At 37.6% G+C, this 17,428-nt stretch overlaps 1 protein-coding gene across 3 annotated transcripts in view; it reads left to right on the top strand.

The window, feature by feature from the left end:
* The window catches only part of TRAPPC12 (trafficking protein particle complex subunit 12), a 62,800-nt gene extending 46,716 nt beyond the window's left edge, over positions 1 to 16,084 (top strand). The window contains exons 8-13 of one of the 3 annotated variants that reach the window (XM_064508498.1): positions 574 to 647; positions 1,805 to 1,894; positions 8,519 to 8,617; positions 13,408 to 13,508; positions 14,298 to 14,385; positions 15,744 to 16,084. In XM_064508498.1, the coding sequence (XP_064364568.1) occupies positions 574 to 647; positions 1,805 to 1,894; positions 8,519 to 8,617; positions 13,408 to 13,508; positions 14,298 to 14,385; positions 15,744 to 15,986 (695 nt within the window). In that variant the 3' untranslated portion in view covers positions 15,987 to 16,084. The remainder of the gene's footprint in view (positions 1 to 573; positions 648 to 1,804; positions 1,895 to 8,518; positions 8,618 to 13,407; positions 13,509 to 14,297; positions 14,386 to 15,743) is intronic. The other 2 variants (XM_064508499.1, XM_064508500.1) reach the window with 2 other exon arrangements.
* Positions 16,085 to 17,428: the final 1,344 nt, after the last annotated feature.

Genomic DNA, 17,428 nt, shown 5'->3' with positions numbered 1-17,428 from the left:
GCGAAATCTGCTGCTGCAGCTTTTAGTGCCTGCAAGCTCCAGGAGCATGGGGAAAGCAGACAGGCTTGGCAGATTTTTCAACATATCTCTAAGCCAGAGGCAAGCACAAATAGTCCCAGACTCAGGCAGCTCTCACCCTGCATGTTTTGGCTCTTGAGATGACATTTTAGCTGTGTTCGATTTTTGAGCTCATCACATTTAATCCCATAGATTACATGTTTTTAAACTGACGCTCATTATCACTTGAATCTTTCTGTGCACCTTTTGTTCTGATATTGGAAAATGTGTGGCTTCGTTTAGCATTTAAGATTTGGCCTGAGCTCAAAGCCAAGTGACTGTCTGTCACTTTGCGTTGTTGCGCTGTGTATGGTCCCCTAGAAGCAGCCCTGGGAGAGATGCCGAATTTTCTGCCTGATGGTGCAGCGTGGCCGAGAGTGAACAATTCTAGGCTAAAACCCAGTGATGTTAACGAGGGGGATTTTTCAAAATCATAATTCATAGGGCCAATAATTGATGGCAAGAAAGAACCTCTAATTTATTTGTGCAAATTCACAAGCTGCTCTTATTTTGCAGCCTCTGTTCAGCTGTGGAGGTCACGTCTGGGCCGGGTGATGTACTCCATGGCAAACTGTCTGCTAATGATGAAGGTACGTGGGTGGCAGCAACTGCAGAGGTACCGTATATTCCAGAATAGAGTGTCAGCGGGAGTGCCGGAGAATTACTGCTGCATAGATAAGGGAAGCCCACCTGGCTGTACATGAAGGTTTTGCGTAGCAAAGAATTAATTAGACTTAATAATGACTTCTTTAATAGATAACCATTTGCAGTAATGTTCTTTGGGAGCATATCTGTACTTATTTCTCCCCAAATCGACTTGGAGAACATGCAATAACAATACAGAATTTGCATTTTTAAATTGAATTTTTCAAACACTTAACTAAATGCTGTAATTAAAAGCAATTATGTGCTCTGTCTTCTTCAAACTGTGCAATAGGAATGTTGCTCCGTTTGTGCGCAGTAATAATACCATAGCCTTTGTATATGATACAGATCCAGAACATCTAAATATATCCTCTCGTCAGCTTATCTAGATTGCAAGATCTCTTCCTTCAGTTTAAATCCTCACTACCAGTACAGGGTGCAGGGGGGAAATAAAAGCAAAAGGAGCAAATTATCACTGTTTTATTTCCTTACGCTTTCCCTTACTCTTTTAAGCAATCCTACTCCATTTTGTGTAACACTCTTAGCTTCTTCCTCTGTTCAGAAGTAGAAGTAGGACTTCCACAGTTCACCTCATGATCAGGAAAATAGGAATATCCCCATATCAGGCTTGTAAGACTGCTGTTACTTTAAGTGTAAAGCTACTTCATGAATCAATTAGCAGCAACAGCCTCAGAGCAACAGGCCGAGATTTGCACTCCTTGCTTCCAACTCCTTGGCTGTCCAAGGTCAAGCCAAACCTAGCTCTCTGCAATGTTCACTATGCCACTTTCCAGACGAGCCTTCCTTGATGCTCCGTTCTTAGTATTACAATACCTCAAAAAAACCACATTTTCAGATAAGATCCGCTATTCAAATACTTCTGTACATGAAATGGAACATCCTTTTTGTAAGAATTAAGGAAAACAGAAATTTGTATTCATAATTAGATTGCAATCAGAACAATTCTATCATGCTTAGTAGTCCATTAAACCATGATGTATTTTTGAGAATTAATAAACATTTGTTTTGAACTAGGTTCCTGAAACAAGGTCACTTTTTAGGGAACCTTTTCTTTTTTTTTTCTTTTTTTTTTTTTAAGTAGATGGAAAAAAGCACTGAGTTGCCATCCCAAACAGCGGCAACACTGGAAGCTTGCTTTACTTTTGATTGTGAATTCTCTTTAGCACTTTCAGTAAGTGTTTTTTTCTCTTCTGGTTTGGTCCTTTTAGTGCTATTTTCTGCTAGTAGTATACATTTATTTGTGAATATAGTTTATCACCTGTTTCAAAATGGTACTTCAAAAATACTGCAACTCAGGATGCTTCTCAGGACCAATTGTTTTTAGGGTCTATCTCACTGCTATCAATTTAGAAATCAGAGTTCCACAATAACTTCCAGATTTCCCACAACTGCATGTTAATACATAACCGCTCCCATCTGAAATTTTCATTTCAGTATGTTGGTTGTGGAGTAGTGGTGAGTGTCACAGTTTTCAGAAATATCCCTGTAGGGAGTAGTAGAGAGTCTTTTAAGAAAGGTTTTCAAACATAGGCATGTTACATATAAATCAGAGTAGTATGTGAAGTTAATTTATACTGCTTATATGACAAATATTTTATGAGAGAATTATATTGACTACTTATTTAATAATTTTAAGACCATTTTAACATCCAGCAATGTTATGATCATTTTCTCTGCCTTCTCTGCAGTATTCCGTATGAAACTATTTATTCAAATAATAATTTTTAACGCACTTATAAATTTTCCCCCGAATAATTATATCAATTATACAAAGTTCCACACCTTTATAATTGTTTTCACTGTTGTATAATACACTTTTAAAATTCCACATTTTATTCATTTCAGGTATGTCATTAATAAAATTAAGAAATTGTGTTCTCATTCTCTAAGTCAGTGCCATCTATTGCCATCTAGTGAATGTTTACAATATTGCAATATGGTCCTATTTGATTCTGAAGTACTGTTAACTTAATAGAATAGTTTGTGGTCTTAGTAAATTAATAGTAGTAATTTACTGAAGTAAAAGAATGTTCCCTGTAACACTTGGTATAAAAAAAATAAAAACTAATTATCATATTTTTATTAATCTTTTCTTTTGGCCAAAACACCTCAGTAATATTTAATAGGAAATAATCTTTTCAGGATTGACTCTTCAAAATAAAAAAGACTTTGAACAGATGCTGGGCCTATAACTATTTTTATCTACTTCAGCTATCCTCAAATCTAATGAGGTTTATTTAATGTCGTTTCTCTTCTGCACTGCTTATCTGACCCAACCTTATGTAGCACAGTGATATTTGTCTTTTTAAATATGCTATACGGCCTCACTAGTTTCGTAGCTGAATCTCACATTAATTTACTGAGATGGAGAAATATATTGTTTTAGAGATAGTGAACTAGGGTGCAGAGAAGTGATTTACCTAGACTCATGCAGGAAACCACTAGTGGAACAGGGAATTTATCACAGTTCTGCCTTACCCTGGGACTCTCTTTCCTAGGTGTGGAATTCTGCCTGCTGTATCCCTTTATATAGGTGTCTGATGATACAGTTCTGTAGCAGTGTAAGGCAGTCTTGCTCTATGGTCTTTTACTCTTCATCCCTTTTTCTTTGTACAGCCTTTCTTAAAAATGTATTCTAGCTCCTTCTGTGCATCGCTATTGGACTTAAGCGAGTGATGTCAGATAAGGAACCTGATACAACAAAAACAAAAAAAGTGGCGAATGTTGATATAAGACGTATCAACTGAGTCAGCTTTTCCAGTTTCATGTGAATGAGTGGCAACATAGGGGAGGAGGCGGGAATACAGTGGGGAGGGAAGATGGGACCATTGAACATATATGATTGTAGACTTTCACTTACAAGAACTGCAAGCTTAAGTCGCTATGAAACTGTACCCTCGGTGTGGCAGCATGAGGAACTATTCATTTAAAGTGCAACTGATGATGTGCATTGCTTCATTTCAACAGGCTAATTGCAAAAAGTGTCATTTTACTAAATCCATGAAAGTGTCTTAACAACTTTTTAAAGTTCTTATCATCTGAGCTAAAATCACTTTTGATATTATCCTTGCAGATTTCTACCTCTCTGAAGAATAAATACCTAAGTACTTTACATACATATTATAAATGCACTCTAATGAAAGGCACATTTTGCATTTTTAGATGTTTTTTCAGAGTTGTCTTTGCTTTTGTAGAACTTTTATTTAGTAAAAACAAAAATGTTAGAATTGTTTTTAATTTGGGTCTAATGCTATTGAAACATTACAAAGAAGGAGGCAGCATCTTGTATTAGTGATGCAAGGGAGTAATACCTGAGGATTCTAGCTTCTCTCCAATTTAAAGGTGAAGGACTGCATGAATTATGATGTGTTTTGCCTAACTATGCTGCAGTACTGTTCTCTGAATTCATAACACTGTGAATCTCTACTTTTGTAACCCTTCCACAAGTGTGCTAGTTAGTGAGGAAGACTGTTATCCCTGTAATCCCTTCCCAAAATATAATATTTATGAACAATACAGTTTGTTTAACCAAAGCTGATTTTTAGTCTGTTTTCAAAATCTCCTCTTAACGTTCCACCCATCACAATCATTTATGCTTATTTCTAACTGTGTCATAAATCATATTTTAATTATTTAAAGTGAGGAGAAAATAAATCCACAAAAATGTGTAATGCAGGGACCATTATGGGAAATACAGTTGCACTACAGTGCATCAAAGAAAAGCAAAGCCTGTTTGCCCTTCTTGCACTAGTAGATCCATTTGCTTACTGGAACTATTTTGGATGTGACTATTTAATGTTAGTTCCTGATTTTTCAGAATTAAAGCAGTATTTAATCATAAAACAATAAGATTATAAAACAATAAGCAAACTCTCATTTGTATCCTGAATGTGTAATCTTTCTTATCCCTTCTTTTGTGATTTCTCATGAAGGTGTGAAAATCTGAAGACTCACATTTTTTAGAAAGTAAAGACCATGAAAATACATCAACACCACCTTTAAACCTTAAGATCACAAGTTGGAGTCATTGTGCTCTTACTGGCAGTACCTAATATTTCTATACTCCTCACAACCTGTGAGACTTCATTCCTCAGGGAGGTATCTCCTTTATCTTTGTCATGGACATTTGTGCTTATACCATGTCACATTAGCAAAGCTGGGAATGAAACCCAGGTCTTTAGTAAATAAGACCAAGTGGCATCTACTTTGCAATATGTTGCTTCAGAAGGAATTGTCAAATTGTGCTTTTATAACATGCCATAGGATAGCATAGTTCTGTGTCACCTGGCAGCATATAGTATATAGGATACTTCCATGATAGGAGAGCTGGTTCTGTTAATTTGTTAAATTATTATCTTTGATTTTACCCATCATGTCCCAGCTTCAGTTTCTTTGGACAGACTAAAATGAAAAGGGGTTAATTTAGGTGTTGTTTCTGAACCACTGGAATACAATCACGTTTCAAATCGGTAATTGAAACCAAGACTGTAAATTTCCAGCATTCCTGGTCTTGTCATAATGCTTTATACAGTCTGTTGGCAATGTGTGTTGTATTTTATATGGAGCACGAAAGGCTAACGGCACACTTTCCTGCCCCTTATCCAGCCTTGTTCCTGCAGCTGCTTTGGAAGATGCACACGCTGGGGGATGTGAAAGTTGTGGGCTTAAAATCTGTTGGGGGGAAGAGTGTAGGCATACAAAACTCAGTATAGGATCCTGGAGTAACTACAAAATTAGATTGTTTAGAAGTGAGTCTAGATTATTGTGTTAATGTTTTACCGTTTCATACTTCTTATCTGCTTTCGATTAATGGAGCCCTCCTTCCTAGACTAGTGTATAGCAGCGTTGGCCTGGCCTTGCCTAAGCTCAGGGGTGGCTTTAGATTTATACAAGTTAGTCTCGTCATCTTCTGGAAGAAACGGGCTCCAGTCCTGTAATAGGTACTGCAGGGCATGATGTAGAGCAAGCACAGATGCTGCGTGCTGTGTCTTTGCGCAGAAACAGGGTGCTACATGTCTCCTGATCCACAAATACAGTGCACAGACTCTTAATGCTTCACCTCTACTCTTGCATGTTAGGAGGTGTGAATCATTGCCTACTCCTAGTTTTAATATATATATGGTGATGTATGGTAACTTGGTAGGGAATGCAAGAAGGAAGAGGGTTTGTTTGCCTGACTAGGCCAAGTCCATGAAGCCCCTGCAGCCTGGGTCCCCAAGACTTTATTTGGACCGCTTATGCCTGCCCAGGTTGGCTCTTACCTACACTGCGGAGCCTGTGCTGTCATAATTGTGCAAACAGTGCCCCCTCGTGCAGCCTGTTCTGGCCAAGACATTTCTTCAGTCAATTCGTGCTCAAACAATATAAACTAAGCTGACAAAAGTACTTCTCTGCCAGCGTAACGGCATGGTTTCTGGGGAATTGTTTCTATGGCAGTTTGGGGGATGTGACCTTAGCACCCCTATCCATCATAGTTATGCTACACATCTTCGTTATGTAGGCCCAGCCCTAGAATGTATTGAGACTGAGCATGGGGTAAGGGACTGCTGCAGACCACAGAATGTAAGACACTGAGCACAAAAGCTAAAAGTTAACATCATAAAACTCTTTCACCAATAAGCACATCTTATTCTTAAAGGGATAAAATTCACAGTCATAGAAGATCCCTAAGTCATTTTAAGTAACAGTTTCCTTTGCAGGGATTGGTGGTTAATACAAGCTTCATGGTCCCTGTGAGGAACCAATTCACAGGGTCCCTATTCTAATTTCTACAGTGGTCACCATGATACTTTGTACTGTCTCTTTTTGTGTGCTTTTTTTAATATATATATAGTACCTAGTACAGTGGGACTCCATAATCAATGAAGTCCTTTAGTGAGAGCTATTGCAGTGGCCTTAAAATCACCCTAAGTTATAAATTTATGAGAAATTTTGGTAGTATAAGTTTCATCACCTTTGATTTCTGAATTCTGAATGAATCAGAATTTAAACGGAAACATGTTTTTGTGTATGTGAGCTGTTGTCTCTGAACCCTTCGCACTAGCCATAAGAAGTATGAGCATAGTATGGCACACACGAATTGGAATAAGCTCTAATGTTAATTATTAACTGTTAGAAATTAATCATCATATACACAATATGCAAGTTGTTTGCAAAAGAATATGGAGTTGTAAGGAACCTCCTGGGTTGTTTAATCCAGTCCCTTCCATCATAGGCCATGTAATTTCTCTCATATACAGATCAGACTCCAAAGGTATCTCTTGATTTTTGTGTGTATGTGACAAAATTAGTATGTTCCCAGTGGTGACCTGGTTCAGGGGTCAGGTAGGGCTCAGTCATTTTAAGCACAGCCTCAGGAAAAAGCATGATTACACCTGGGGCACATTGCCTCCCTACACTAAGGAGGAGGTGAGAAAAAATGCTTTTTGCAGTAACTGTGGTCATATTAGGGACAATTAAATGAGTGCTATAATTTTATGAAAAAAAAAAGGTAGGCTAAAGAATGTCCCAGGGTGTCTAGGCATAGTTTTGAAAGGTTAGTCTTTGATATCTTTTGCGTCTGAACGCCCACCACAAATTCTTTTATCAAGTTGAAGGACAGAATTGTCAGGAAGCACCAAATTACTCAAGCACAGAAGTCTTTCGTCTTTGCCTATGTGGCTTTTTTATAAGCAGATGCAAGCTTTCTCTGCCTGTGCTCTGAACTGCTCAAAGAAGCTGTAGCTGTGGCTAGTGCAACCCTTTGCCAGGTGAATGTAGCTACTATGTGTCTTCCAGTCAGCTCAGAGCTCATGCAGACTTTCTCATGTATGCCTGCAAAAGCCCATGTGAACATGCTCTGAAAGTAATTTACAGCACAGCTACATAATTGAATTACTGCAGTTTAATGAGTTACTGTGAATCAGTTGGACTGCAGTATCTGGTCACATGTGCACTTGTGTCCTGTGGTAAATGTGAATACAGTTTAGTTTAATCCTCTTCCATTGGTCATCATATGGCAGGTGCATTTGCACTGGATCTCAAGCAGATCTGTGTCTGAGCTGCCACTGCTCCGCTGCCCAGCACGCCACCACGTTCTTTGTGCAGGTGAATGGGTGGCCATTTGCAGAGCTTCCTGGAGTTAAAAACCAGCCCAACCCTCAGTTATTTTTAGCCCCGATCAATTTTCCAGGCAGATTAACTGCACATTTTGCTTTTGCATGAGATGGGAGAAGGGAACAAAGATTTGGGTGGAGGGATGGAACAGGACTTGTTTCCTTTCGCTGTTGTGCTGGTTTATGTCACCTTAAAACATGCATAAAATTGTAGCTTCTATCATATTACCTTGTATTTTTCACAAGTTAAGACCATGTGCAGAAATAGTCCCATAGTTTCTTTGACATAGTAATTTGTTAAACTGTGGAAATTATTCATGTATTTGAACCATACGGGACTTCTCGAGTATGTACACCTGAGTCGCACAGAGGGCTTTTGGCTCTCTCCCTAAATCATAACCCAGGCTGAAGAGAATATGTTCAGATTCTTTCTCTTGGCACCTGGCTACCAATGGAATATGATCCAGTTGCAAAAAAATGAACTTAAAGGAAGAGCTGTGCTGTACGGTTCCAGTATAACTGAACAGAGGCCAGAATAGTCTGCAACTAGTGCCTACTGCAATAGGTGGAAATTCTATCTCATTGATAAGTTGCAGTTATTTTAATTCTGTTTGAATATGTCTCAATTTTATACACACACACACACAAAGGATAAAGAACGCTGAGCTTAAATATCTGGTCACATGCTTTTCACCCCTTAGGACTATGTGCTTGCTGTAGATGCTTATCACACCGTCATCAAATATTATCCACAGCAAGAGCCTCAGCTGTTGAGTGGAATTGGAAGAATTTTCCTTCAGGTAAATTTTTTTTTCTAAATCTGCTAAGTAATATTGCTGTTGACAGCTATGTGGTAATTGTTGCATCTAAAAGTATAGTTATTTTTATAGGGCATGTATCAAATTATAGAGGCAGTGGTAAAAACAAAAAAAAATTTTCACTATGAGATTATCAGATTATGCTAGGAAGTACAAACTTTTATAGTATTAAAATTACATGCATTTACATTAGTGAACAAAGAAAGTGCTGTAGGAAATTATGCTAGTTGTTGAATCAAAAGGCAAAATTTACTCTCCTTAAAATTAATGGTAAAACTCCCATTGACTTCAGTGAGCCAGAATTTCACTGAAAATTTCGTTTCCCACTGCTTCAGACTGCAGCTCTTGGTCATACTCTATCACTGGCAAATTAATATAAAAGAATCTGAGAGTTTCTTTCTTTTATCGTGGTTATATCACCAAGGAGAGCACATTAAAAGAAGATAGCAGCACTGCATGTGTATAATAACTTTGCATGTAGCTATTTACATACTGATCATACGAAGTATAATAGGAGATAAGTGCAGTAAGGCTTTTTTGTTTAGCAGAAAATGGTGTATCTAAATAATTCATATCTGATAGTTTTAATTTTGAGTGCCTCAAGTTCTTAGCAGCTCTTCTATATCTTCTAATCCTAATGTTTCAAACTTTTAATTTTTTATCTAGTATAAATTTAATTTTGAATTGTCAATAGTATTTACAAACAATCTCGTTTGTGGCATTAAGGTTATAAAATTGCATTGAAATGGAATAATTTACTCTTCATAGATAATTAAATCATGAATAAAATTGTTTGCTTGCAATCATAGAATGTGTCATTCAAGTTTAGTTCTGGATTTTCAGTTCTTAGCAGGAATATGTTTTCACCATTTGATAGAAATGTGTTTGTGTTTAGAAGTCTGATTTAAAGTGGATCTCCATCATTATAGAGAATTTTTTTAATATTGAGAAGCGTCGTGTACATTATTACCTAAATAGGCAGCTTGTAATTATCTATATTAAATAATGGCACAGTAAATATGTGTAATACCATTGGAAATACAAGTTAGTAATAGTTCTGGCCCTAATGGGAAGAGAAAGTAGGTGTGTTACTTGGTGCTGCCTTGCTGAAGAGTGTCTTCCCTAGTGTCACACTCTCGAGTCCATTAGTAGCTCAGTTTGCTGTAGAAATACCTTCACTCTCGGGAGCATGGGAGGAAAGTGTCTGCTAACTTTGGAAAGAATTATGTCCATTCAATTTAGAAAGTGGTGTTAATAGGCTTTGTTAGGGAATCTTCTGAAGTCATGGAGCTCCATGCTGTTGCCTGTGACAGAGGCCTTTAGTAGGTAGTAGTTTAACCATCAAACCTGGACGTAGCAGAAGGCAGTATGAGAGCTGCTGGCATTATTATGTGATTCTAGATAGTAGTTAATAAAAAGCATCCCTTCTAAATTCAAAATGTTGTCGTTTTGCCTGGCACATTTAGGAAAAAAAATATATTGTTTGTCAGGACATCTTTTTGGTCACAAAATCTGCAGCTCTGTCTGGAGGATACTGGTGCCAACAGATGCAAAGTTTTGATATGTTGAAGAGAAATAATCAGTGTGCAGGTAAACAAAGCTAAGAGGGGACTTTCAAACTTGAAATCAAAGGAAGGGAACTGGGTCGCAAGCCTGGGCACCATCATTTTGTTTAGATCACTGTGTAGCATCTGCACTGTTGAGCAGGCGAACTCTGTGTGAAAAAAATGAACCTCTTGCAGGTAAAATGTGCACACAGTTTTCTGGTACTCAAAATGTTACAGCTTCTCAGAAACAGGTAGTGATTCCCAAATAACCTCAGACTGTTCTGTTGACTTTGAACCTCATCCAGTAGATGCACAAGTGAGCCAGGCTTTATCTATTCATCAGTCACAGATACTGTTTGAAAAATGGCCTCACACATATGAAACAAAGCAATGATAAAGAATCAAGTGTAAGTTGAGGAGCTAGATGGAAAATAAAGAAAACTTTCTTCAACATATAAACCCTTCATTTGTATGTGATTTTTTTTCTATTTAGTTGAACTTACCAGTTTTGGGGACCGTGTCTTCTTTTTCTTCATATATGGTGTAGCATAATGATCTGATGTAAGGCCTGTAGCTGTTGTTTTAATACAAATGGGAAATGGAGATGAGAGAAATGAAGAATGAAAAAAAAACAGCCTATCACAGCGATATTTTGAGAAGCACTATAATTCTGTCAGCAACCACCTGAGTTACATAACAAAAATTCACATGAAACAGGGAAACAGTGAAGACATTATAGTTTCGAGTATTTTATGGCGTGTTGCTAATAGACTCTGCTCACTGACTGACCTATCCAAAATTGCCATTTAAATAACTACATTAAAGAACTTAAAAGGTATCTCACCTTACTCTCCGCAATAGGTTGCAGCAAAACAAAGTTAAAAACGATAAATAAATCCTAGGAGTACTTCAGAAAAATAATCTTGGAGTCCAGACTAACAACTAACTTAATTTAAGTGCAGAGTATATTGGAGGCTTATTAATAGAGGATATTATTTGAGAATAATAGAGGAATTTTCATTATTAATTTGAAATGCTACTCACCTTTCCTGAACTAAGTTAAACTAAGTGGCAAAGACCACTTCATTTTTTTAATATTTAATAACTAATTTAATAACTAATTTAAGCCAATTCAGTCCTTTAAATATTTGGGAGGGGGGAAGTATTATATAAAAGTATAAAAGTATAAACAGTTTCCCCTCTGTTTAGTGGAAAAAATGGCAATCACTATAGTCTGGCATGTTTGCTTAGAAGCTACAAGATGCTACTAAGAAATGAGAAGTCTTCATGATCCCAAATATGGTTTGATTAGTCTTAAAACCTATTAGATTTGGATTCTACAAGCTCCCAGTGGAGCAAACTGGGAGTTTGCTTTAGAAACTGATTACTCTCGTGGTTGGAAGCACAAACACTAGGAAGGGCAGGACTAGAATGTAAAATAATTTTGAAAAGTTGGGAAACTGGAATGGAAAATTGGCTGTGATTCGAGGAACAAAGGCCAAATACTACTAAAGGCTGAGAATAATACACGAATACAAAATGGGAAGCAACTGACTAGGCAGCGTTCTGCGCTAAAGAATTAGCATAAGGGTAAGCAAACTACACATGGGTAAACAAACCAGACTCTTTTAAAATACTGTGGCATAAAAGGAAACTTCATGTTTAGATGTAAAACATGAAGCAATGCTACTTTCCTAACTGCTGTGAGAGCTCAGCTGCAGTACTGTGACCACTTCTGGGCACTCAGGGAAGATGTGAAAAACGGAGAACAGCAAGAATGACCAGAGGGACAGGAATGACCTATGAGAAAACAGTGAAAGTTGATTTGCTTGAAATTTGATTTTCCTTCTCCAAAAGGGAAGATGTGAAAGAAAGTACGATAAGAATCTTGAAGTATGTAAATAACTGTTAAAAAAGAGAAATCATACTATTTTCCCTGTCCACTATGGATAGGACAAAAAGCTGGGGTAACTACAGCAGCAGGATAGACTTCAAATAAATTTTCTAATGCTAATGGTGTTTAAGATTTCTGAATTCTGGAATAAGTTTCTAGAGAGGTTGTATAATAGTCACCATTTGAGGGATTTAAGGAGAATTCAACGCATTTGTCACAAACAGTTTTGGTAATGTTGGTCCTGTTTTGAACAAAAAGGTAATCTCTTGAGGGCCCCCTGAGGCTCCCCAAGCTGAGAGCTGCCTGGTTTCCATATTTTATGCTCCTGAATTAGTTTAATTGCATTCCTTCTAATAGATTTATTTTTCCCAGTAGTAAGTTTTCTTCTGCTTCCATCTCTCCAGCCTAAAATGAGACACTACTGTGAAACCTTACCAAAAAATAAGTGCATCCTCCTCTGAAACATATATTGCTAACTTATTTACCAAAGGGGACTTTTTCAAATAAAATGTCTTTTTTGTATCCAATAGCAATGTATGTGAATACGCTTACTTGAAATATTCCTTCTCTTCCGGGAATGTCCTTTTCTTCCCCTTCCCTCCCTTGACCTCCATAAGATCTGTTCCTCTTTCTGCAAGCTTTCAAATCCCTTATTTCTTCAGCCTACATGATCCCCTTGCCAGTATTTTTCAGTCTGCAAATGGACTCTCTGCCCACTACCCTCACTGACCCACTGCATAGGGCTGTTTTCTGGCAAGTTTCCCTCCAAAGCAGTGATGACACTGAAGTCACCCGGTGGTCTCTGGCTTTGACTAATGGGCTGTGTGTTTGGCTGAGGATATGGCCTATACTAGCTGCCAGGCTGCTGGATTCCAGTTTTCCTAGCTATTGACAGCTTCTGCTGGTGAGCAGTGAGTGTCTGTCTTCACTTGCTGTGTAGTAACACCCAGCCTTACTAGAAGTAATTCTGCCCTCTGCTCATTTTCAGCTAGTTTTGTAAACTCTGGAGTCAGTTACAACAAAAGACCGTTGTCCTGAAAAGCAGACAGAAATGAGGAAATGGGACACCCCTACTGCATAGTGCATAAATGTTCCACACACTACAGCTGAGAAACACTGCCTTAGATAAAACTATACCTGCTTTTGGTGTTCTTCATGATCTTAATATGGCTTTTCAAGTATCTTGTTTCATAACAGATGTTACCCAGTAACATTTGTACCAGATAATGAGACTTGGGTATGTTTTCATGTTCTTATCCTTTGTAAAAGCTTTAATCAGGATGTATCTCTATGGTTTCTTATTGTGGTAACTTTATAATTTTACTGTTTAGATCGGAGACATAAAAACTGCAGAAAAATATTTTCAAGATGTAGAGAAAGCGACTCACAAATTGGATGGACTGCAGAGCCAAATTATGGTTTTAATGAACAGGTAGATAATAGCTAAATGAAACTTTAAAATATAGTTTTGCAAAGTATGCATTGTGAGCACTGACTACCCTTGAGACAGTTCTGTTCTCTTTTCTCTCTTTTATGTAACTACGTCTGTCGTAAGTGAGACTGAATGGCATGTAGACCCAGGAGATCTGTATTACTTGATACAGTCACATTATCCTGGATTGAAATTTCGATCCTTCAGTTGATTTTACAAAGCTTTTTCTCATTCTTCCAGGCATTGCATATTTTCACTCTGCTTTTTCAATACACATTTGCATAAATAACTCTTAGGAGAGGAGAAGCTATTCTGGGCCCTTATCCTACAGCTAGCAAAGCTGCTGCCTGTTAGTTTCAAAGAATGCTAGCATATATGGTAGTAAATTGAGCTGCATGACAGCGAGCTCAGGTTGTAATGTGCAGCACATTGGCGTAATATATTTAGAAAATACTATTCCAAAGTACTCCGAAAATGATATAGCATGGCTAATTTCATAAAGAGAAATAATTCCAAGAAGAGAGTAACTGCATTTTAATTAATAAAAACACAGTGGAGACTATTGCTTTGGTAGGCAGAATATATAATAGCCAAATGATGCAAGGTGTCACTCCATTTGTCTGTAAATCAGTGTCTCCTTGCTGGCTAAAGATTACACCGTGAAGAGCAAATGTCAGAAACTTGCACATCTATAATAGGAAAAATAAAAAATGGTTTCCATTCTTTTTTAAATATATTATCACCTTGGGTTTTTCAGGATAATTCATTCATATGTCACTTACTTTCTAGAGCATTTCTCCACCTTGGTCAGAATAATTTTGCGGAAGCTCATCGATTCTTCACAGAAATTTTAAGGATTGACTCATCAAATGCTGTGGTAAATCTCCAAATTGCTATGTTTATAATGAACACCTAAATTATTCTTGTAATGCCTCATTCATGGATTTAATTAGTACCCAGAGTGTGCTCAGAGCTTTATGGAAAAAGTAGATGATGTCTGTGTGCCAGAGAGTTTTTAGTATACATAAAGATAAGATACAAAGACGGGAAATGAAAAACCGGTTTATATGAAGGGAATGAGTACTTAGACCTGCATGTAGATAGACCAATGCATTATGATTTTACAAGATCTTTGCAAAAGCACTTTTTCTGCATTCACTGTTTTCAGTGTAAACATACATGTCAGAAAAGGAAATGGCAGCTGCTAATGTATGTAGCATTAACTAGATTTCATATAGCATTGAAGGGATACTGTCAACAACATGTTGTACATCAACAGAGCCTTGGATTCCCGTCACAAGAGAAGATCAAAGAAGAGCTGTTTGCTTCTTTTACTTTTGTTATTTGTACATTTGGCAGCTTTCAGTGCATCGTCATACAAGAGTGTTTCTAGGAACTGACACAGCTTACACCCAGCAGCCCGGGCCAAGGGGCCTGTGGGGACTGAGTTTAACAAGTACATGACTCACATCATTTTGCAGGCTGTAGAATAGCATGTGTTGTAAATTGTGGGAGATCTGGTAAGGTTTCCTGAAAGGGGGGGAGAAGGGCTGTATTATTCCTTTGTCTACAGCTTTCAGAAAGTGTGAAAGTTGCTACCGCTAAACACGTTATATGGCTTTGTACTGTTGAAATCTTCTGGTAACTCATAAAACCCGTTGTGTGGTGAGGAAATGGAATGAGACTTGATCATTTCGCGTTTATTTAGACTGCCCTATCTGCTGAATTTATTTGCAGTCAGTTGCAGATGCCCTCATGGCAAGATAGTTTCTGCCTGTTGTTTATGTGGATCTTATACAGATAAACTAGAGAGAAAAAGACTTTTGAAGATACAGTGAAGTCATTTAAAAAACTACGAAAATGACAGCATTCGGGGGCTCATATAATTTCTGCCATCTTTTTCAATTGACTTTTAAAATTAACTGAGTAATGCTCTGTACTATTTATATTACGTTTTAGATTCTCTTGTCTTTTAGAGTTCCAGCTGTTAGAAGTCCTTTTGGCACAGGACAGATCTTGAAAATAACAAAAAAGAAAGGACTGGAATAGAAGATTGATAATGTATTTTAGTTACTTGCACACACAAAAAAAGTAATTCTGTGCACACAGTAAATTTGCTTTTACTCCAGATGCTATACTTCTCTTTTTTTCCTTCTCTCACCACTTCTAAATATATATATATATATATATATATATATATATATAGTTATTTACTTACAATATATTTTTCTCTAGGCTAATAACAATGCTGCTGTTTGTCTTCTTTATCTGGGAAAATTGAAGGATTCCCTCCGGCAGTTGGAAGGAATGGTTCAGCAGGACCCTAAACACTACCTACATGAGAGTGTTCTTTTCAACTTGACAACTATGTATGAATTGGAGTCATCTCGCAGCATGCAGAAGAAGCAGGCCCTTTTAGAGGCTGTAGCTCTCAAAGAAGGTGATAGCTTTAATACTCAGTGTCTCAAGTTAGGATAGATCATTTCCAACTATTTTTTTCCAGCAAAGCTCATTTTGAAAATTGTATATACTCCTGCTAATGTGTAAATGTGAAATAAAATCTCTTGAACTATGAATATTTGGTGGCATTACTACAGAAGCTATGTTGTTTCTAGCAGTCCTGACTACCATTGTGAAGATTTTGTGCCAGCTTCATCCCTGCAAGTCTATGACTGTTTATGGTTATGCCTCATTACAGTATACACAAACAGACAATTACTCTCATTCTTTTTAAAGGAAAAACTGCATTTGACCTACTTTGTCTTGATGATTGCTGTAATCATTCAGTAATTTGTGAGGAAAAGACATGAGCTAATTTCATGAAATAGCTAAAAGGTATTGACAGGCTATCAGTATGTGTATTACAGAAATGAAGTTCTGAATGGACATATCTTCAGCTGCTTTTATTTTGTCTGTCTCATTTACTCTCATCAAAATATTAAGTATAGTACCTTTGTATACTCAACTATTACAGGGAGAGAGCAGCAGGAATTAATCTAGTATTTAACGTCCTCTGCTCTTAAGTGAAGTTGCTAGATAGCCACCATACTGTGAGGGACTATCATCTGAATGACACTAAAGGGTATCCCAGTATTTTCTTGGTGTTGTGATACCATTAAATCTTTTGGATTAAAGCATTTGGGTTCTGAAAAGCTGAAGGTAGGAGTGGAGGATTTCTCTCTATTCTTGAACTAATTCTTTCTTCCTTACTTTTTTCCTCTTTCCCTGCTCTCTAGCCAGTCTGAGGTCACCTGGCCAAGATATATTTCCCACTATGGTGGCAGATGCAGCACAGATTGTTGTAGGAAACCCCTTGCTTTCATACATACGCACATGTATATTTTACCTCCTGTACTACAGCCAACTTCCTCATGCCTATCCCAGGGCCTGTGGATTCGTGTTGGTGCAGACAGACATTGCTGCTCCCCTGTGGCATGTTGCTCTCTAGAGAAGGGAGCATTGCCAGGCAGGGAGAAAGGAAACACAATCCATTGCAGCCCAGGCCCCCTCTTTACCCTACCTAAGTGAAGACACCATGCATAGAGTATTGCCCAGTGAAAAGGATGGAGACACTGAGGCAGAGGTATGTATGGGTTGGGTCACACACAGTGGAAGCAAACGGGGTGACACAGAGCACAAGGCAGCTGTCATTGCTAGAACAGTATCAGAATATTGTGATTTTGGCATTCTTTGGAACCCCAGAATTTTAGAATCACAGTACTTGTGTGGTATCAGTATATTTCACATCTCTACTGCCATTTCTCCCTTCATCTGTATTGTAAAGAACCAATCCAGATACTCCCTATCACTGTATGTGAATGTAGTGTATACATCTATTTGTCCTTTTTTGATCGTTCTGAGATTAGAGTAAGGTTTAGCAGTTGGAGTAGCTTGTCATAAATCACAACCTTGGGACAATT

This window comes from Dromaius novaehollandiae, chromosome 3, assembly GCF_036370855.1.
Source record: "Dromaius novaehollandiae isolate bDroNov1 chromosome 3, bDroNov1.hap1, whole genome shotgun sequence".
Taxonomy (NCBI): Eukaryota; Metazoa; Chordata; class Aves; order Casuariiformes; family Dromaiidae; genus Dromaius; species Dromaius novaehollandiae.
This window is presented reverse-complemented; position numbering and strand designations above follow the sequence as displayed.